Source organism: Anomaloglossus baeobatrachus, chromosome 6 (genome assembly GCF_048569485.1).
Source record: "Anomaloglossus baeobatrachus isolate aAnoBae1 chromosome 6, aAnoBae1.hap1, whole genome shotgun sequence".
Classification (NCBI taxonomy): Eukaryota; Metazoa; Chordata; class Amphibia; order Anura; family Aromobatidae; genus Anomaloglossus; species Anomaloglossus baeobatrachus.
Window position 1 is genome coordinate 536,227,402 of NC_134358.1, and position 22,133 is coordinate 536,249,534.

At 40.6% G+C, this 22,133-nt stretch overlaps 1 protein-coding gene across 1 annotated transcript in view; it reads right to left on the reverse strand.

Annotated features, from left to right (window-relative positions):
• Window positions 1-22,133, reverse strand: part of MALRD1 (MAM and LDL receptor class A domain containing 1) — a 746,310-nt gene that overhangs the window by 420,818 nt on the left and 303,359 nt on the right. Inside the window, exons 13-16 of the mRNA XM_075315583.1 lie at window positions 14,970-15,066; window positions 12,191-12,322; window positions 8,526-8,678; window positions 2,571-2,676 (exon numbers count right to left, since the gene is read on the reverse strand). Coding sequence (XP_075171698.1) covers window positions 2,571-2,676; window positions 8,526-8,678; window positions 12,191-12,322; window positions 14,970-15,066 — 488 coding nt within the window. The remainder of the gene's footprint in view (window positions 1-2,570; window positions 2,677-8,525; window positions 8,679-12,190; window positions 12,323-14,969; window positions 15,067-22,133) is intronic.

Consider the following 22,133-nt stretch of genomic DNA (forward strand, 5'->3'; position numbering starts at 1 on the left):
TTTGGGTCCATGGCCTGGAAACTCCCCAGATCTTAATCCCATTGAAAACTTGTGGGCAATCATCAAGAGACGGGTGGACAAACAAAAACCAACAAATTCTGGCAAAATGCAAGCATTGCTTATGCAAGAATGGACAGCTATCAGTCAGGATTTGGTCCAGAAGTTGATTGAGAGCATGCCAGGGAGAATTGCAGAGGTCCTGAAGAAGAAGGGTCAACACTGCAAATATTGACTTGCTGCATTAACTCATTCTAACTGTCAATATAACCTTTTGGTCCTCATAATATGATTGCAATTATATTTCTGTATGTGATGTAAACATCAGACAAACACAATTAAAAACCAGAGGGCAACAGATCATGTGAAAATATAATTTTGGTGTCATTCTCAAAACTTTTGGCCATGACTGTAGTTTATAGTTGGCATGGGATGTCTGGTTCCTCCATCCTAAAAAAGCGGGAGTGACTGTGATAGATCTCCCACAATATGTGATCTAAGAGGTAACCAGCAGGCTGCAGAAATTTACTTCTGCAAGACCAATCACTAATGAGAACACAGCTGGTAGACATCCGAGTGTCAGACTCTGCAGTGTGAACTGCGGCAGATGCTGCCATGACACGCGGCGAGTTTAGAGCCAAACACAATGTGGCAACTTGAGCCTATCAACAAAGACTGGAGCAGCAGCGGAGAATCAGCGCTGAAATCGGAGAGAATAACAATTGATATTATCATTTTATACATCTGCAATTCTATGGCCATATAAAAATATTACATTGAGAACAGCCTTAATGTCATGGCTGAGGTGTAAGTCAGAGAAAATCTGATTTAGAAACTTTTCTGGGATCATAACTATTTGATAAGGTATAAAATGAGACAGTTGGACAAATAGCAACCAAAAAAAAAGTAGAACCCATGGGTTCTTTATAACAGTCAATTTCAAAGTTGTAATACAGCCTTGTCCATGATTATTGTTTTCTTTTCCTATTTGAATAAATGACAAGCAATATTAACACTAGAAGTCCCAGAGAGGGGTCATTTAACATTTCTACCATTGAAACCCAATGGAGCTCGAAATTCCTGGGACTTCTAGTGTTAAAGGATTTAGAAACCTATGGCTGCTTTCTTACAAAAACTACTGCATGCCATACCTGTCTTCCAGAGGTTATGTTTTGGTTTTACAACTTAGCTGCATGGAACCGAACCTGAGCTGCAATACCAGACACCCCCTGTGTACAGGTGCATGCTGAAAATTCAACAAAGTTACAAAAATATATACAGCAGCACTCTAAAGAGCTAAAATATGCAAACATTGACTCTAGGAATTTTGGTTCTGTTTTACTGCTATTGGAAAAAATGAAATATTTACAGTAGTTTGTAAATTGGCCCGAAAGCCAACGACAAGGCATATCTCTCTTTGTTGAGACACTATCTGAATACTCCTCTATCCGGGGTAAAAAAAAACAATTGTACAAGCTGGATACTACTGCTCCACTGCTTGTAGTTTTTTTTTACCCGGATAGAGGAGTATTCAGATAGTGTCCCGACAAAGAAAGGTACGCCTTGTCGTTGGCTGTTGGGCCAATTTGCAAACTAAAGGCTGCTTTACACATGGCGACATTGCTAGCGATGTCTCTGGTGAAAGCACCCCCCCCTTCGGTTGTGCATCACGGGCAAATTGCTGCCCGTGGCGCACAACATCGCTAACACCCGTCACACATACTTACCTTGCTAGCGACGTCGCTGTGGCCAGTGAACCGCCTCCTTTCTAAGGGGGTGGTTCGTGCGGCGTCACTAAGCGGCCGCCCAATAGAAGTGGAGGGGCGGAGATGAGCGGCCGTAACATTCCACCCACTTCCTTCCTTCCTTATTGCCGGCGGCCGCAGGTACGATGTTGTTCCTCGTTCCTGCGGTGTCACACATAGCGATATGTGCTGCCGCAGGAACGACGAACAACCTGCGTCCTGCAACAGCAACAATATTTGGGATTAGAACGACATGTCAATGATCAACGATTAGGTGAGTAATTTTGATGGTTAGCGGTCGTTCCTGCGTTTCACACGTAACGACGTCGCTAACGAGGCCGGATGTGCGTCTTGAATTCTGTGACCCCAACGACATCTCGTTAGCGATGTCGTAGCGTGTAAAGCCCCCCTTAGTATCTCATTTCTTCCAATAGCAGTTATGCAGTACCAAAAATTCCTATATTCAAAGTTCGCATATTTTAGCTTTTTAGAGTGCTGCTGTATATATTTTTGTAACCACCTGTGGACAGGCGTAGCACTGTTCACTACAGGTTTAACCACTGGCACCACCAACTTGAGATCAGGATATAATTTGCAATTTTGGGAAAATCACTTTAATGCAAAAACCTCCAAAATACCATTTTCGATAAATGATTGCGCCTCCTCCTGATATGTTTACGAAAGATTAAAAAATGAGTTTAAAAAGATCATTAATGCCATTAAATAATCATGTATCTTGGCTTTTTCAGCCACATACACAGCAGGCGATAGAGATAAGAGACAACTTCTTATAAATGAACAAAAGTGAAGAGATGAAAGTCTTCTCACCAGAAGGTCATAGAACAGCCTTGCCCGGCCTGACTGAATCTCGGACTCCGGAGTTCTGCGATCTGAGTTAAGTTACTATCCTTCCTCTGAATAAACATGAAATGACCTAATAAATAAGAACATAAATAAGTAAGTGCACACATAAAGCCTGTTATATGCCGCACACTTTTAATATCTTTGAACGTTGTCGGCGATTGATCAGATTCTACAACATCATTAATGTTTTATCTTGTTTATCATCGAATGCACTTTGTACAAAACCCCGGGAAGTGAGGACTGGATGAGTTCAAAAAGACTTTACTAGAGTAGAAAAAAAAGATTCTTGTTAAGATTCTTGATTAATTTTAAACATAAATGTCCTATACTAAAAAGTTTCATTAGAAGATACAGACGAACCACAGGCAAGAATAGGCCAAAGAATAATTAGGCTATGTGCCCACGGGACAATGTACCTGCGGATTTTGCCGTGGAAAGCCTGCGGATTTATCTGGATTTTCTAGATAAATCCGCAAGTTTTAGCAAGTACAGACACTCCCCATGTTATCCTATGGAATTTGGGGAGTGCTGTATCAATGCTGCGGTATGTGCGGCTGCAGAATATGCTGCGGATGTCCCGCAGCCGCACGTAACTGCATGTCAATTATTCATGCGGAAATATCTGCGGAATTCCTGCTCCTTCACTATGGAGATACAGGGCAGGAATTCCGCAGGTATTTCCGCACTTGTCCCGCAGGTTTACCGCAACAAAAATGATAGGAACCCGCAGCTATGGATAGCTGCGGATTCCGAGGATCAGCTACGGGAAACCTGCGGAAATACCCGCGGGTACATTGTCCCGTGGACACATAGCCTTATTCTCATCTCAGTTATTTCTAATTGAAAGGGAAATAATCCATCGAAGCTCTGACCAGTAGAGGTGAGGAGACGGAGACAGCCGCGCGCGGTTCCGCAACGCTGTTTACCAAAGTCGTGTAGAAAGTAATGGTGCCTATGAAACCAGCAGCAGACACTTAGCAATCTGCTTACTGTGGAAAGACCCATCTAACTAGTAGCGAGCTACAAAAAAATTAATAACTACAGTATGGTTTTAACATTACAATCTTTTCCAACAAATCTAAATATGAAATGATGGAAGCTGTTGTTTAATTGAAAGAGAATAAAAGTTTTAAGACACGACATTAGGTCTAAGAAGACATCAGGTCTTTCCCAAGATAATTCCAGCTAGGGCACACTTAACAACTGTGTGTACAGATGTCTTCCAATGGGATATATTTTTAAAAAAACTAAATTGAAAACTTGAAGACAAAAAATTATCCAATTATTAGAATGAAAAATAATATAACCACTTTAACACTTAAGAATCTTGATATTTTTTTTTCTTGCACTATTTAGTATTTTTCCATTTTCTCTTCCAAGAGAAACAACTTTTTTATTCTTATGTTGACAATGTTAGTAAGTAGATAGTTTTTTTGCAAGATGAAAAGTTTTCTTAAAGAACAAAACTTGAAGACAAAAAATTAGCCAAATTATAGAATAAAATTTTTATATACAGTGCCTACAAGTAGTATTCAACCCCCTGCAGATTTAGCAGGTTTGATAAGATGCAAATAAGTTAGAGCCTGCAAACTTCAAACAAGAGCAGGATTTATTAACAGATGCATAAATCTTACAAACCAACAAGTTATGTTGCTCAGTTAAATTTTAATACATTTTCAACATAAAAGTGTGGTTCAATTATTATTCAACCCCTAGGTTTAATATTTTGTGGAATAACCCTTGTTTGCAATTACAGCTAATAATCGTCTTTTATAAGACCTGATCAGGCCGGCACAGGTCTCTGGAGTTATCTTGGCCCACTCCTCCATGCAGATCTTCTCCAAGTTATCTAGGTTCTTTGGGTGTCTCATGTGGACTTTAATCTTGAGCTCCTTCCACAAGTTTTCAATTGGGTTAAGGTCAGGAGACTGACTAGGCCACTGCAACACCTTGATTTTTTCCTTCTTGAACCAGGCCTTGGTTTTCTTGGCTGTATGCTTTGGGTCGTTGTCTTGTTGGAAGATGAAATGACGACCCATCTTAAGATCCTTGATGGAGGAGCGGAGGTTCTTGGCCAAAATCTTCAGGTAGGCCGTGCTATCCATCTTCCCATAGATGCGGACCAGATGGAGAGGCCCCTTGGCTGAGAAACAGCCCCACAGCATGATGCTGCCACCACCATGCTTGACTGTAGGGATGGTATTCTTGGGGTCGTATGCAGTGCAATCCAGTCTCCAAACGTCAGGTGTGTGGTTGGCACCAAAGATCTCGATCTTGGTCTCATCAGACCAGAGAACCTTGAACCAGTCTGTCTCAGAGTCCTCCAAGTGATCATGAGCAAACTGTAGACGAGCCTTGACATGACGCTTTGAAAGTAAAGGTACCTTACGGGCTCGTCTGGAACGGAGACCATTGCAGTGGAGTACGTTACTTATGGTATTGACTGAAACCAATGTCCCCACTGCCATGAGATCTTCCCGAAGCTCCTTCCTTGTTGTCCTTGGGTTAGCCTTGACTCTTCGGACAAGCCTGGCCTTGGCACGGGTGGAAACTTTCAAAGGCTGTCCAGGCCGTGGAAGGCTAACAGTAGTTCCATAAGCCTTCCACTTCCGGATGATGCTCCCAACAGTGGAGACAGGTAGGCCCAACTCCTTGGAAAGGGTTTTGTACCCCTTGCCAGCCTTGTGACCCTCCACGATCTTGTCTCTGATGGCCTTGGAATGCTCCTTTGTCTTTCCCATGTTGACCAAGTATGAGTGCTGTTCACAAGTTTGGGGAGGGTCTTAATTAGTCAGAAAAGGCTGGAAAAAGAGATAATTAATCCAAACATGTGAAGCTCATTGTTCTTTGTGCCTGAAATACTTCTTAATACTTTAGGGGAACCAAACAGAATTCTTGTGGTTTGAGGGGTTGAATAATAAATGACCCTCTGAATAAACTTTTCACAATTTAAAAAAAAAAATAAAAAAAGAAATAACATTCTTTTTTGCTGCAGTGCATTTCACACTTCCAGGCTGATCTACAGTCCAAATGTCACAATGCCAAGTTAATTCCAAATGTGTAAACCTGCTAAATCTGCAGGGGGTTGAATACTACTTGTAGGCACTGTAATATATATATATATATATATATATAGATATATATATATATATATATATCTATATATATATATATATATATAGATATATATATATATATATATATATATATATATATATATATATATATATATATAATCTATATATATATATATATATATATATAGATATATATATATATATATATATATATATATCTACATATATATATATATATATATATATATATATATATATATATATATATATATATATATATATATATATATATATATATATATATATATATGCTTTAACACTTAAGAACCTTGCACTTTTTTCTTCTTGCACTTTTAGTTTTTTCCTTTTTCTCTTTCAAAAGAAACATCTTTTTTATTCTTTGACATAGTAATAGGTAGATTTGTTTTTTTGTAGCACGAAAAGTTTATTACAGAGCAAAACCTGAAGACAAAAAATTAGTCATGTAATGGAACAAAGAAATATACACTTTAACAGTTAAGAACATTTCACTTTTCTTTTTCTTGTACTTTTAGTTTTTTCCTCCTTCTCTTCCAAAATAAACAACTTTTGTATTCTTCTGTCGAAATAGTAATAAGTAGGTAGATTTTTTTTTTTTTTGTGCGACAAATTTTACTTACAGAACAAAACTTGAAGACAAAAAATTAGCCAAATAATACAATAAAAAATATATATACACTTTAACACTTAAGGGTATTGGACTTTTTTTTCTTCTTGTATTTTTACTTTTTCCTTTCTTTTCTAATAGATTCAACTTTTTTATTCTTCTGTCAGCATAGTTGTTAAGTAGGTTTGTTTTTTTTTGTGGAATGAAAAGTTTTTTTACTACAAAACTTGAAGACAAAAAAAATAGTCATATAATAGAATAAAAATACAAGTATAAACACTTTAACACTTAAGAATTTTGACAGTTTTCTTTTTGCACTTTTAGTTTTTTCTCTTCCAAGAGAAACAACTTTTTTAGTTTTCTACAGACATAGTAATAAGTAGGTAGGTTTTTGTGGGACAAAAAAGTTTCCCTACAGTACAGAAAATTGAAGAAGAATTAGCCAAAAAATGGAAATATATATATATATATATATATATATATATATATATATATATATATATATATATACATACATACTGCTCAAATAAATAAAGGGAACACTAAAATACCATTGTGTTGGTTAAGTGTTCCCTTTATTTTTTTGAGCAGTATATATATATATACCGTATATATATATATATATATATATATATATATATATATATTATATAAAAGTATATATATATATATATATATACTTTAACACTTAAGAACCTTGTACTTTTTTTTTCTTCTTGCACTTTTAATCTTTTCCTCTTCCTCTTCCAAAAGGAACATCTTTTTTTATTCTTCTGTTGACATAGTTTTAGGCAGGTTATTTTTTGTGGGACAAGTTGTAGGTTGTGAATGACACCATTCGCTTTACCCTACAATCTACATACAATTTAGTTGCCATATTCTAATAGCTGTAACTTTTTTTTTCTTTTTTTAGTCAATAACCCTTCCTTCTTTTCAGGTCAAGCTGTAGATTGTGTTGGTTCCATTTTGGGATACATTTTTGATCTTTTTGTCTTCTATTTTTGGTGGAAGTAACGGCACAAAAAAAGTAATGATTCTGTCGTATTGATTTGCTTTTCCATTTCAGTGGAATATTAAAATAAATATTTTTATATTTTACTTATTGGTAATACCAAATATACAATTTTTTTTTTTTTTACTTGATACTTGAGCTTGCAATCTCTTGATCATCAGCCAGGCAGATCATAGTGTGCGTGCGTAGGAGTGCAATGGAGGCCTCTGTGTGGATGACATAGGACGCGCCATCCACAAGCAGCAGGGAAGGAGGCCGGCGATGGAAGAAAGAGAAGAGGGGCCGGACTGAGACCAGCGACGCCCATTGGACCGGACTGCCCCATAGAAGAGTATAATAAAAGCTGTTTTTTATGTTATATAGGATGGCCTGGGCTCTTATATACAGTATTCTGGAATGCTGTATATAAGGACTCACTGTTGGTGGCCGCAGGTTATAGGGGAAAAGCCTGGTGACAGCTTCCCTTTAATTTCTCATAGTCTTATGTATCTGTGCTTGCTGTTATGTACTAGAAACCTCTTCTGGTCAAGTGATGGTTGTGATGGTGGGATATGGGGGGAGGTGTATCTTGCTGTACAGATTCCTATTTTAAGCTTGGTTTCCTGTCCATTATTTGTACTGCTTCTGTGTACATTGTATTGTTTAAGTAATCACCCCTATAGGGCCTTATAGCCTCTTGAGGCGCTTCCGTCCCTGGGTGTAGGGGGAGGTGGGCCTAGAGTCCAGCCAACTGTAAACCCTTTGCTTACCTGGGAGATTCAGGCAGTCTGTTTGAGAACTTGAAGGAAGAAGGATTGATCTTCTGGGAGAAGCTGGGACTTCTCAGAGAGACGGTGACATTTATGCCACTACTGGACAATTTTACCCTGTGTTTTGTTTATTATGTTATGGACCATTTGATTTGCTTGGAATAAATGCTCTTTGGATTGTACAGCCATCTCTCGCTCTGTTGATTGTGTGATATGGAAGAAGAACCCCGTGACAATGACACATAGGTACGAGGCTCGTTACAAGATACAGTTCTGGTAATTCTAACCAGACGCCGGCCCATTTTGTGTCACATGACCAGGATACTTGAAAATCATAAGGAAATTAATACAAAAAGTAGATAACTTAGAAAAATGTTACATTTGTATATTATGCAGGACAGTTTTGAATGACATTGGTGATTGGAGGAATGTTACCTTCCGTTGAATTTGTGGTGTGGTCCTGAGGTGGGGCTTGGGAAAGATATTCAAACGCCAAGGTACTCCTGGAGTCCCTGACCCAGTCAAAGTAATCAAAGTGACGCACCTCGTGCCAGCCACAATCATCTGATTCAAAGTCACATTTAGAAGCTGAGGAAAGAAAATGCCCAAAAAAGTGATAAAGTAGATATAAAAGAGATAAAGATATTAATGCAACTAATAAAATAAAATATATTCTTTTTTTTTTGTATGACATCACTCAGACATCATTAACCCCTGCATTCATGTTTAGCTGGTTTCACCCCTTAGCTTAAACTAGCAATATATAAAATTATGCATGTGTCTATATTGTGTACCTATCTGAAAAACTGTTCCCAGAAGTTGCATGTACCTCTAATTTATATAGAGATGCTCAGGGCATTTTTCTAACGCTTTGCACACAGATCCATGAGAAAGAAGTCATGGCGTGTTCTCCAGGAATAGAAGAAAAAAAAGCTAAAGAAAATGGAATTATTAATTAATTCCTACATCATTTTTAGAACTTTTAACAATTCATACTCATATTGTCTAGGTAGGTAGTCACTAGAGATAAAATGGTTCCCATTCTGTTGCACTGACAAAATCCTAGAATGTTATTAGGACAGGTGCCTGTGATCATGTGAAGAAAGAAGCTCTACCATATCCAACGTGTAGGTACATCTGCTCCCAGCAGATATTCTTATCTGACCCTTGAAATATCAGGAGTGTTGAGGTTAGAAGACGCTGCTCACACTGCTGTCCACCCTGTGTATCTTACCTAATACTGGAGATATCAGGGTGCTGAGGTAAGAAGAGGCTACTCACACTGCTGTCCATCCTGTGTATCTTACCTAATACTGGAGATATCAGGGTGCTGAGGTAAGAAGAGGCTACTCACACTGCTGTCCATCCTGTGTATCTTATCTAATACTGGAGATACGAGGGTGCTGATGTAAGGAGATGCTGCTCACACTGCTGTCCACCCTATGTATCTTATTTAATACTATTTAATACTGGAGATACCAGAGTGCTGAGGTACGGAGATTCTGCTCCAACTGATGTTAACCCTGTCTACCTTATCTAAAACTGAAGGTACCAGGAGTGTTGAGGTAATAAGGGGCTGCTCACACTGTTTTCCATTCTGTCTACCTGATCTAATTATGGGTATATTAGGAGAAATGAGGTAAGAAGAGGCTGCTCACATTGCTGACCACCTTGTTAACCTTATCTAAAACTGAAGATACCAGGAGTGTTGAGATAAGAAGAGGCTGCTCACACTGCTGTCCATCCTGTGTATCTGACCTAATACTGGAGATACCAGGGTGCTGAGGTAAAGAGTTGCTGCTCACACTGCTGTCCACCCTGTGTATCTTATTTAATACTGGAGATACCAGGGTGCTGAGGTACAGAGAATCTGCTCCCACTGATGTCCACCCTGTCTACCTGATCTAAAACTGAAGGTACCCGGAGTGTTGAGGTAAGAAGGGGCTACTCACACAGTTTTCCATCCTGTCTATCTGATCTAATTATGGGTATATCAGGAGAAATGAGGTACGAAGAGACTGCTCACACTGCTGACCACCCTGTTTACCTTATCTAAAACTGAAGATACCAGGAGTGCAGAGGTAAAAAGAGGATGCTCAGACTGCTGTCTACCCTGTCTATCTGATTAAATACTGGAGATATTAGGAGTGCTGAGGTAAGAAGAGGCTGCTCACACTGCTGTTTAGTCTGTCTATCTTATCTAATTCTTGGTATATCAGGAGTGTTGAGGTAAGTGGAGGATGTTCACATTGTTGCCACCCTGTCTAGCTTATCTACTTCTGAGGATATCAGGACTGTTGAGGTAAGGGTACCTTCACACTTAGGGGTGCTTCACACACAGCGAGCTCGCTGCCGAGATCGCTGCTGAGTCACGCTTTTTGTGACACAGCAGTGACCTCATTAGCGATCTCGCTGTGTGTGACACTGAGCAGCGATCTGGCCCCTGCTGCGAGATCGCTGCTCGTTACACACAGCCCTGGTTCGTTTTCTTCAAAGGCGCTCTCCTGCTGTGACACACAGATCGCTGTGTGTGACAGCGAGAGAGCGACAAATGAAGCGAGCAGGGAGCAGGAGCCGGCGTCTGACAGCTGAGGTAAGCTTGTAACCAAGGTAAACATCGGGTAACCAAGGTGGTTACCCGATATTTACCTTAGTTACCAGCCTCTGCAGCTCTCACGCTGCCTGTGCTGCCGGCTCCGGCTCTCTGCACATGTAGCTGCTGTACACATCGGGTTAATTAACCCGATGTGTACAGCAGCTAGGAGAGCAAGGAGCCAGCGCTCAGTGTGCGCGGCTCCCTGCTCCCTGCACACACAGCTAAGCGGTGTGCACTGGTAACTAATGTAAACATCGGGTAACCATACCCGATGTTTACCTTAGTTACCAGTCTCCGCAGCTTCCAGACGGCGGCTCCGTGCAAGCGCAGCGTCGCTTGCACGTCGCTGCTGGCTGGGGGCTGTTCACTGGTCGCTGGTGAGATCTGCCTGTTTGACAGCTCACCAGCGACCATGTAGCGATGCAGCAGCGATCCTGACCAGGTCAGATCGCTGGTCGGATCGCTGCTGCATCGCTAAGAGAAGGCTGCTCACACTGCTGTGCACTCTGTTTACCTAATCTAATACTGGAGATACCAGAGGTGTTTATGACAATTACTAAGAGGCTACTGCATGGATATACTGGAAATAGTGTGATAGTAGCATAGTGTAATGTAGCCTAGTTACTATAGGTACTGTATAGTGTAGTGTAGTGTAGTATAGCTAGTTCCAGGTCAAAGCAGCAAAACTTCCTACTGCTCATGCTCAGAGACACCTGTCCTAACAACATTTGTATACAGATTTCTGTCAGTGTAACAAGATTCTGTCCATTTTAATTTTATAATTATTATCTCCCTAGACATAATGAGTATGATTTGCTAATTAATTGTATTAAGCAATTTATAATTAAATGTCCTTTAATTTCCTTTAACCCTTTTAAGCATGCGTTATGGAACCATTTGGACTCTGTATGTTACCATACAGGGTCTATCTACATGTTTTTACTAGTGTGCTGGATCCCTTAGTAATAGTAACTGGGGGTTTGCAGCACCCCATGGCTCCCAAGGCTGTCCTATCTATTATGTAAATAATAACAAGTAAACATAAGAAAATTATAATTCTATATTTACAATATATACAGAAAAATTTCCCCTAAATCAAAGCCAATGACTTCCAATCTCAGTTTTTTGAGCTGTTGCAAGTTTATATATATATATGCGAAAATCTATAGTATCTACTGGGCATGGTATTTGTTTATTGGTTATTTCAGTTGTTGCACCTGGGGCAACAACATGGTCATCTGTAGATTTGGTTTCAGAAAAGGGGTTTGTCCACTATGGAGAATTGTAGTGTCTGAGTCACGTGTCCAAAAAACTAGGGGATTAGTTTGAATACTACTGCTGTAAATGCCCATTTTACACACAGCAACTGAACAACGTAAGAACTAGGAATTATTGATACAATTCTAGCCTGATAAACATAGACACCAAAATTGTCAAGTGATTTTCTTTAATATGTTCCAAAATGATACCAGGTGCACTAAATATTTAGAAAGAAATAACTTACGACATATATTTTCATCGATGCCATTTGCGCAGTCTTTCGTAAAATCACACCGCTTTTTCCATGGTATGCAGTTCCCATCGCCACATGAAAAGCCAGAAGGGCAGTGATGAAATATTGGCTCTTTCAATTGACCTGCTGATAGAAATAATATGAGCCATAGAGGATAATGCCCCAAGATGGCTATATACATGATACCACACAAAAGCTTTAGGAGCAGACTTAAAATATCTCAAACTCAACTTCTCCATTCTGGAGCTTTTGACATTCTCCATTTCATATTATCTTTATTACATGAGATACTTCTCCAAATTATTCAAGTGCACTTTCAAAAAAATTATATAGCTCCAATGTCTTGTATATGTTCTAAAAAAATTGTTTAAAAGAACAGAGAGTCCTCAGTGGTTGATACCTTTTAATGGCTAACTGAAAAGATGGTAATAATTGCAAGCTTTCGAGACTACTCAGGTCTCTTCATCAGGCATGGTATAACACAAAATCTGAAGAGTCACATATTTATACACAACAGGACTTAGAAAGTGCAGTAAAAAAAAAAAAAAAAAAGTTATATAAAACAGAACTATCTCTATGGCAGGAGGGCAAACTGTAGTGGCCATAAATTTTGCTGCAGTTCAGTGTGAAAGTTTTATTGTCCTCACACTGAACTGCAGCAAAATTTATGGCCACAACAGTTTGCCCCCCTGCCATAGAGAGAGTTCTGTTTTATATAACTTTTTTTTTTTTTTTTTACTGCACTTTCTATGTCCTGTTGTGTATAAATATGTGACTCTTCAGATTTTGTGTTATACCATGCCTGATGAAGAGACCTGAGTTGTCTCGAAAGCTTGCAATTATTATCATCTTTTCAGTTAGCCATTAAAAGGTATCAACCACTGAGGACTCTCAGTTCTTTTAAACAATTTTTTTATCCCTACTGGCTAACACGGTACAAAGATATATTTTACTTGTATATGTTCTCTACTTTTTAAAATCTTCTTATAAGGCTGGACTCACACGAACGTATTAAAAAACGGTCCAATTCTCGTTTGCGAGAGTCGGACGAATTTTTCTCACTTGTCATCAGTGTGCACTCAGTGTGCTGTCAGTATGCTGTCAGTATACAATCCGTTTTTTTTGCACAGCAGCTGTTACTCATTTACAGTCATGTACAGGAGAATTTACAGTGTTCTGTGCTACATGATAGGATTGTATTTAGAAAAACGGATGTCACTAGGATGGTCCGTGTGCCGTCCGTGTGACATCCGATTTTTCCTCGCACCCATTGACTTGTATTGGCGAGCCTCGGACGTATTCTGGATCAAATCGCAGCATGCTGCCGCTTTTCTCGCATCCAGAATCTGGATGCAAGAAAAGCTGACCAACAGCTCTCCCTCATTGACTAGTATTGGTCCGAGTGCAATGCGAGAATTTCTCGCATTGCTCTCGTCCGTATTTGTCGCTCGTGTGAGCGTACCCTAAGACATGTTATTCTCATTGCGGAGACTGACACACCAATCCAGCATGCCAGTGGTGAAGAGACTTTAAGCCGCAATGCTCCTGAAGGAAATATGCAAATTGTCTCTCAGGGAGTAAGTAGACAAACTCTAGCGCCACCTATTGGAGGTAGCAATCCTAAAAGTCAAAAGTAATCCTTTAACGAGCCTTGTCATATGACTTAGGATTTATAACAGATCAGAATCTCAATTTGCAGACACAGTGTTTTAGGATGGTTGTTCCTCATTAGTGCAAAGTATGAAATCTGATCTGGTTGTGTGAGAGGCTAAGATGGGGTCTAAGGGGGAAGCTATTCTTCTGCCAAATCAGATCTCATACTTTGCACTGATGAGGGACAACCATCCAGAAACACCATGGCTGCAAACTGAGGTTCTGATCTGGCATAAATCCTAAGGGGTACTTTGCACGCTGCGACATCGCTACTGCGATATCGGGGTCAAATCAAAAGTGATGCACATCCGGTGCCGGTAACGACGTCGCAACATGTAAAGCCTAGATGTGACGATAAACGATCACAAAAGCATCGTAAATTGGTGATCTGTGTAGCGTCGGACATTTTCATAATGTCGCACCAATAGGAGATACGATGGTGTTCCTCGTTCCTGCGGAAGCACACATCGCTGTGTGTGAAGCCGCAGGAGCGAGGAACATCTCCTTACCTGCCTCCACCGGCTATGTGGAAGGAAGGAGGTGGGCGGGATTTTTACGTCCCGCTCATCTCCGCCCCTCCACTTCTATTGGCATGTGACGTCGCTGTGACGCCGCACGACCCGCCCCCTTAGGAAGGAGGCGGGTCACCGGCCAGAGCGACGTCGCAGGGCAGGTAAGTGCGTGTGAAGCTGCTGTAGCGATAATGTTCGCTATGGCAGCTATCACAAGATATCGCATGTGCGTCGGGGGCGGGTACTATCGCGCTCGGCATCGCTATCATCGGCTAGCAATGTCGAAACGTGCAAAGTACCCCTAAGTCACAACAGCTTTTGATCTTGAATGATCTTTTGCATTTTTTTGCAATATGTAAAAATGTGGCAGCAAAGGGTATCAGAACGTGTTCAAAATTTGAGCAAATTCCTAAAAATTCAGCAGAAATTTTATATGCATCGAATCAATCGTCTCATCACTAGTGGCTTAATATATTTAGTTCCTCTTTCATGCCACCTTTGCAACTCTAGGCACTATTGCACTGGATCCTGAAGCTGTTCCCTTTCTTTTTCTTTTCTAAATCAAACCAAGAAGATATAATTTACTACATAATATCCAATATTACCTGAAAATGTGTTATTAGTGGCACAATGTATGGACAAACCAATGTCATCAATAGCAACCAAAGCCTGAGGTGAGAAATGCGTGGCTTCTAAAATGACCTGCAATGGAAAGGTAAATGCTTATTACGTCATAATAGTAAAAGAAAATTATATAAATCTCTGTTCATGTTGGCGTCATGGCTGCCATTCAGATGCGGGGTTGAATTCCTCCTCATACAACAGATCCAAATGGTTTGTGACAGGATCTGATGAAGTCTCATCAAAAATTTCATGGCCTTGTCAGCAAATATGGTGGACCTGCTGAACTATACCTGCTGTTAAACTGATGAAGTTGCAACTATTACCACTGAGAAATGGAAGTGGGATCACAGCCTACCATCAATTTTAGAAGGCCGAAGTCACACTTGCGAGGGATTCGCACGAATCTTGCATTGCGTCACCCGGCACGGCCGCACACTCTCTAGACAGAAGCGGGTCAGCTGCATAGAAATACATACAGCTGACCCGCTCCTGTCCGGAGAGTGGCAGGCCATGCCGGGTGATGCAATGCAAGACTCCTGCGAGTTACGCGTGAGTCTAAGAAGTCAGTTATGGAGCAGAAGAACTGAGCTACAATACCTGATACACCTGACAGGAGTGGTGGTGTTTTCTGAAGAAAATCAGAAGCCTTCTTAAATTTCCAACAACCTGTTTCAAATAGGTGGTAGAGTCTAAAGGTTGCCATATACAGTATATCGCACTGTCACCAGAGCCTGACGATTTCGGAGGGTTCGGCTGACTATATAGAGTGTGTACAGCCCCAGACTTCCTTTGTCAGCCGAGATAAGGACCAGAATGTCTAAATCTGGACTGCCAATCTTTCTGTTCACAAAGATCAGAAAGGATTATGGATGTTCTTCTATAGAGAAAATAAGAGAACCCGGTAGAGAGTTGGTTTCTGTGTATGGGAAGTCGAGGAAGATAGCTGCCAAGCAAATGATTGGCCGAAATCACCGTTCAGCCGACAGATAGCTAAAGTGTACAAGGGGGCTTAAGTAGAAGAAGAGAGCTGCAGTTTCTAAGGCTTGGTATACATTTTACGTAGTTGTCAGGGGTTAACAAATAAAAAAATTCCTAAAAACCCATGTTTATTAGATATAATGAAAAAGACTACTGTCTACAAATATACAAAAAACTCCTCTTGAAAAATTATATCACACAGTGGGAACAAGCTGAGAGATGTAGGTAGGTATTCAGTATTGCAGAATACAACCAATGTTAGACCTATAATGCCCTGCTACTGCTCCTGATGGAACGCCCTACCTAGCCGCGGAGGTTGGCACCCTAAATTGCGCAACGATAGTCTTTTTAAATATATCTAATAAACATTTGGTTTTTAGGAATTTTTGGATTTATTAACCCCTAATTATTGGATTCCTTTGTTAATTATATTAACATACAGCAGTTGTCAGCCAAACTATTGTCCAACTGATTATTTCTCCTGACTCCCCCATTCACAGGAGCACTCTGCTCAGCTTACGATTCCTGTGCTCTCAATACTCAAGCCGCTACTGGAATCATCTTGAAGTGGCTAATCTTCCTGCCAAACAAAAGGATAAGGCAATTGAATTCCAGCTGCCAAATGGTTACGTCCCCAAAGTAAATTGGTCAGGGAAAAGCCAGGAGGCCCCCCCACGAACATTAGATAGTCCTACTCATCTTAGCAGGAATAGACAACTTTTCATAATGTGAATTAGCGGCCTCAAGTGATAGAAAAACAAATTATGTCTATATTATGTAGTGCGACAGAAGGAAGTTCTCATGGATAGACTTTAGAAACTTTGGATAAAATCTTTAAGTACTACATTTCGCTCAATTTCCATAAAACCACAAAAATATTTTGTTTTTACAAACTGAGCTGTCATGCACTGTCCGGATCCACACACATGGATTACTTCTACGTCGTCAGATCGTGTTCACATTGCAGAGTCTGACAGGCAACCTGGTCTTTCTTAAGTACTCAGCTCGGCTGGGCGTCGGCTGAGTTGTTTCACTGCTCCCAGCCATGCAGGAATTAATCCTATTTGGAGCAGTGTGCTACTCTTCTGAGAGCTGGGTTGCTGATTACCTTCCACAGCTAATCTCCTATTTAAGGCCCCTTTCACACGTCAGTGATTCTGGTACGTTTGTGCTTTTTTTTAAACGTACCAGAATCACTGACATACGCAGACCCATTATAATGAATGGGTCTGCTCACACGTCAGTGATTTTTCACTGCACGTGTCTCCGTGCAGCGTAGCCGCGTGTGCGTGATTGCTGCACGGAGACATGTCCATTTTTTTCTGGCATCACTGATGTTCCACGGACCACGCAGTGGTGTGGTCCGTGAAACACGTGCCAGAAAAAAACGTGCATTTAAAATAATAAACATTTTAACTCACCCGGCTTCATTCGCGCTCTCTGCAGACCGTCCTCCCTGCTGCTTCTAAGCCGGCTGATAACTGTCGCGCATATTCATTATGCGCGACACAGCCGACCCGGAAGCAGCTGCTGCGGGGGTCAGCGCCGGCCGGATGCTGTACCGCGGGAGGATTCAGCACCACGGAGAGCGGGAGCGGGCACAGGTGAGTTGATTTCTAAGTGCAATCACGGGCCACGGAGAACAGAGCCCGGATTGCACTTAGACAACCCACGTGTGCCGTGATTCACGGCACACGCAGGGACATGTGCGTGTTTTACACGCCAGTGAAAAACGTCACTGTTTTTCACTGACGTGTGAAACGGGCCTAAGGCTGGGGAGTGTAATAGGAGGATGCCAAAGATAGTTTCTACTTGCAGTTGCAATATCCTGGAGTCTGTGGCGATCCTCTGTTTGATGACCAGCGATTTGTCGTCTGAGATGTATGAAAGTTCCCTGGTGTGACTTTCTCCTTCCCGTTTGGTTTATCCCCACCAGTGTCTTTTTGGCCCCTCTCTGTGGATATTTGTGGCTTGAGTGAGTTTCAGTTTTACCCCCTTTTTTTTGTCTTGTGGGAGAAGTATTATTTTGTGTCCTGCCCAACCCTGGGTTGGAGTATGGGGGTATTAGGTCAGGGCCCGACAGAAGACAGGGCCAGGTCGGGGACTCGGACCTCCCTACAATTGAGTGTTCCTCCAGGGTGAGGGTGAGGGCAGGGGTCCTAACCTTAGGGCCAGCATAGGTCCCTCTGTGTCCCCTAGTCACCCGTGACATGAGCCCTATTGTCCTTACTAAACATCCCATTGTGATTTGCTTACTTTATATATCATATCATATTCTTCTCACAGTATTGTTTCTGGTAATTATCTTATCAATCAACATGTGTCGTAACTTATTACCGTAGTAATACATCATATACAGTCATGGCCAAAAGTTTTGAGAATGACACCAAAATTATATTTTCACATGATCTGTTGCCCTCTGGTTTTTAATTGTGTTTGTCTGATGTTTACATCTATACAGAAATATAATTGCAATCATATTATGAGGACCAAAAGGTTATATTGACAGTTAGAATGAGTTAATGCAGCAAGTCAATATTTGCAGTGTTGACCCTTCTTCAGGACCTCTGCAATTCGCCCTGGCATGCTCTCAATCAACTTCTGGACCAAATCCTGACTGATAGCTGTCCATTCTTGCATAAGCAATGCTTGCATTTTGCCAGAATTTGTTGGGTTTTTTTTGTCCACCCGTCTCTTGATGATTGCCCACAAGTTCTCAATGGGATTAAGATCTGGGGAGTTTCCAGGCCATGGACCCAAAATCTCTATGTTTTGTTCCATGAGCCATTTAGTGATCACCTTTGCTTTATGGCAAGGTGCTCCATCATGCTGGAAAAGGCATTGTTGGGCGCCAAACTGCTCTTGGACAGTTGGGCGAAGTTGCTCTTGGAGGACATTCTGGTACCATTCTTTATTCATGGCTGTGTTTTTAGGCAAGACTGTGAGTGAGCCGATTCCCTTGGCTGAGAAGCAACCCAACACATGAATCGTTTCAGGATGCTTAACAGTTGGCATGAGACAAGACTGGTGGTAGCGCTCACCTCTCCTTCTCCTAATAAGCTGTTTTCCAGATGTCCCAAACAATCGAAAAAGGGATTCAACTGAGAATATGACTTTACCCCAGTCCTCAGCAGTCCACTACCTGTACTTTTTGCAGAATATCAGTCGGTCACGGATGTTTTTTCTGGAGAGAAGTGGCTTCTTTGCAGCCCTCCTTGAAACCAGGCCTTGCTCAAAGAGTCTCCGCCTCACAGTGCATGCAGAAGCACTCACACCAGCCTGCTGCCATTGCTGAGCTAGCTCGGCACTGCTGGTAGTCCGATCCCGCAGCTGAAACAGTTTTAAGATACGGTCCTGGCATTTGCTGGTCCTTCTTGGGTGCCCTGGAGCCTTTTTGGCAACAATGGAAGCTCTCTCCTTGAAGTTCTTGATGATGCGATAGATTGTTGACTGAGGTGCAATCTTTGTAGCTGCGATACTCTTCCCTGTTAGGCCATTTTTGTGCAGAGCAATGATGGCTGCATGTGTTTCTTTAGAGATAACCATAGTTAACTGAAGAGAAACAATGATACCAAGCACCAGCCTCCTTTTAAAGTGTCCAGTGGTGTCATTCTTACTTAATCATGACTGATTGATCGCCAGCCCTGTCCTCATCAACACCCACACCTGTATTAATGGAACAATCACTAAAACAATGTTAGCTGCTCCTTTTAAGGCAGGAATGCAATGCTGTTGAAATGTGTTTTGGGGGTTAAAGTTCATTTTCTTAGCCAATATTGACTTTGCAAGTAATTGCTGTTAAGCTGATCACTCTTTATGACATTCTGGAGTATATGCAAATTGCCATTAGAAAAACTTAAGCAGTAGACTTTGTAAAGATTAATATTTGTAGCATTCTTAAAACTTTTGGCCATGACTGTATTTGCCAATTCAGCTTTCCCTTTAAATAGTGTTTTTTGTGGGGTTTTTTTTAAATCTGAATATGAGTATAATTCCAGATTTGAGTTTTACATATGGTCCTTATCTTTCTATTCGGAGAAACTATTTTAGATTTCTTTTTTACACAATATGGCACACATTAATTTAAGTAGTTAATGCACACTAAACAATCTGTTGACAGTATATCGAAACCATCCATCAATCTCAACATTATGTAATATTTGGCTCGCATGGATGCGCTAAACGACATTGCAGAATTTTGAAGAAGAGAAAATTATAGAAGTAAGGTTTAGCTAAATATAATATTCTATAAATATTCCATCATCCATATGGACAGATATTATCTGGAGCTGAGAACAACTATTTAGTAATTATATTTCTACTTATATCAAAAACGTTAAGTGAAATAAGAACGTGCATTATGATCTTCTTGGACAATGGACCTCATTTATCAAAATGGACTACAAGAATCCATCAGAGTTCAGCTTTAATTTATTAATCTCCCAATGATGTCACTGAATTTTTGAGCTATTTAATTGGACGAAGGGGGGTTCTTCCAGGAGTCATAACGTTTTTTAATCTTTCAGTCGACATAGCCGTATGAGGGCTTAATTATTTTGTGGGTTGAGTTGCCACCTTACTGAAATATTAGTAGTTCTTCCATTGCGGTTTGGGGTTTAGATTTTACAATGTTAAAGTTGCTTTAAAAGTGACCAGAAAATATCATACGTCAGGTCCATGTGATTACAAAAATACCAAACTTGCGAAGTTTTTATTTTATTTAAGTGACTTAAAAAAACTTCGAACTAATAAAAAAAGTGGTTGATGTCTCCATTTTCTGAGACCTGTAACTTTTCTTATATTTCTATCAATGGACCTACAGTATATGGATTGCGTTTTTTTGTCCCAAACTGTAGTTTTTAATGTTACTATTTTAGGGTAGCTAAGACATTTTGATCACTCTCTTTTGCATTTTTTGGATGGGAGGTGAAGTAAACTGTTGCGAGGGTGTATGGATGGAACAAGGGCTCCTAAGCTGATTCTAAGTCTGGGGTCCCTGTGCTGACACTTATCTCAATGGTAGGCTCGATGGTAGCCAGGTTTGAGCCCCCAGCGTGACCCTGACTCCTGTCCGAGTCCTGATACTACTCCCCCAACCCCACCTAAGGAGCGGGCTAGAAACCCAGTAACCAGAACCTCACTTATAATCACAGCAAGGGTAAACGAAAACTTGTGCACACTGCAATCAAACACAAAGGAGGGACAATATGTCAACTGGGGAGTAACGCAAAAGGGGTAGGAGATAAATACACAACTGGAGAACTCACGCACCACGCTAAACCGCAACTTATAGATCACCATACAACTGGATAACCATAGGAACCGAGGAAGCAGAAGCTATATCCGGCAAACAGCCCCAAAATACAGAATCTTATAAAGGCCCCGAAATGGTGATCAGCTGCCTGAGCTCCCAGCAGCTGATCACAGGCCATCAGAAATTAACTCTTGCTGTACTGGAGAGCAGTGAAGCCAGAACCAGCTGACACCCATGACAGGCTGTGCAACTGAGAAATCGCAGGCAGGTTGTTGGACCCTGCTGTGTGAACAGAGTCCGACGCCGCAATAACATCCTGCGAGTGCAATGCAGAACACCGCACGACAAACATAATGCAAAAATTCTTGCTTTCCATTTTTTTTCTTTATGTCGTTTGCTGTATGGATTAATTTATTTTACATTTTGTTAGCTTGGGTTTAGATGTGTGGATACTGAATATACTTTTTATTTCCCTATATTTGGATGAGGAAATGATGGTTAATTCAAAATTTAATGTTTTGTTTGTTCCTTTTAAATATTTTGTTAAATTCTCTTTTATTTCTTTTTTGCTTGAAGCTGACATCAGCATTTAAGGAGTAAAAGAGCAGTGACTGTAGCAAATTGTATTAGCTCTCCTTACAATCACTGAGTACTATGAAGCAGTAATACCCCTTTCATAGACTTCTATGGGCTCTACTGTATTTTTTTTATTGTTCTAATTTAATACGAAATACAGATGATTCGGAGCTATGAGTGTAAAAAAAAAAAAATGTTGACTCCTCAGTTTACTGCTGTATTTTGTAACTTATAAATGGAGGTACCAGGTGTTGCTCCATCGATCTGATATTGATGACCTGTACTGAGGCTAGGTCATGAGTATCAACGTCCTAGAAAAGTCCTTAAATTTCAAATC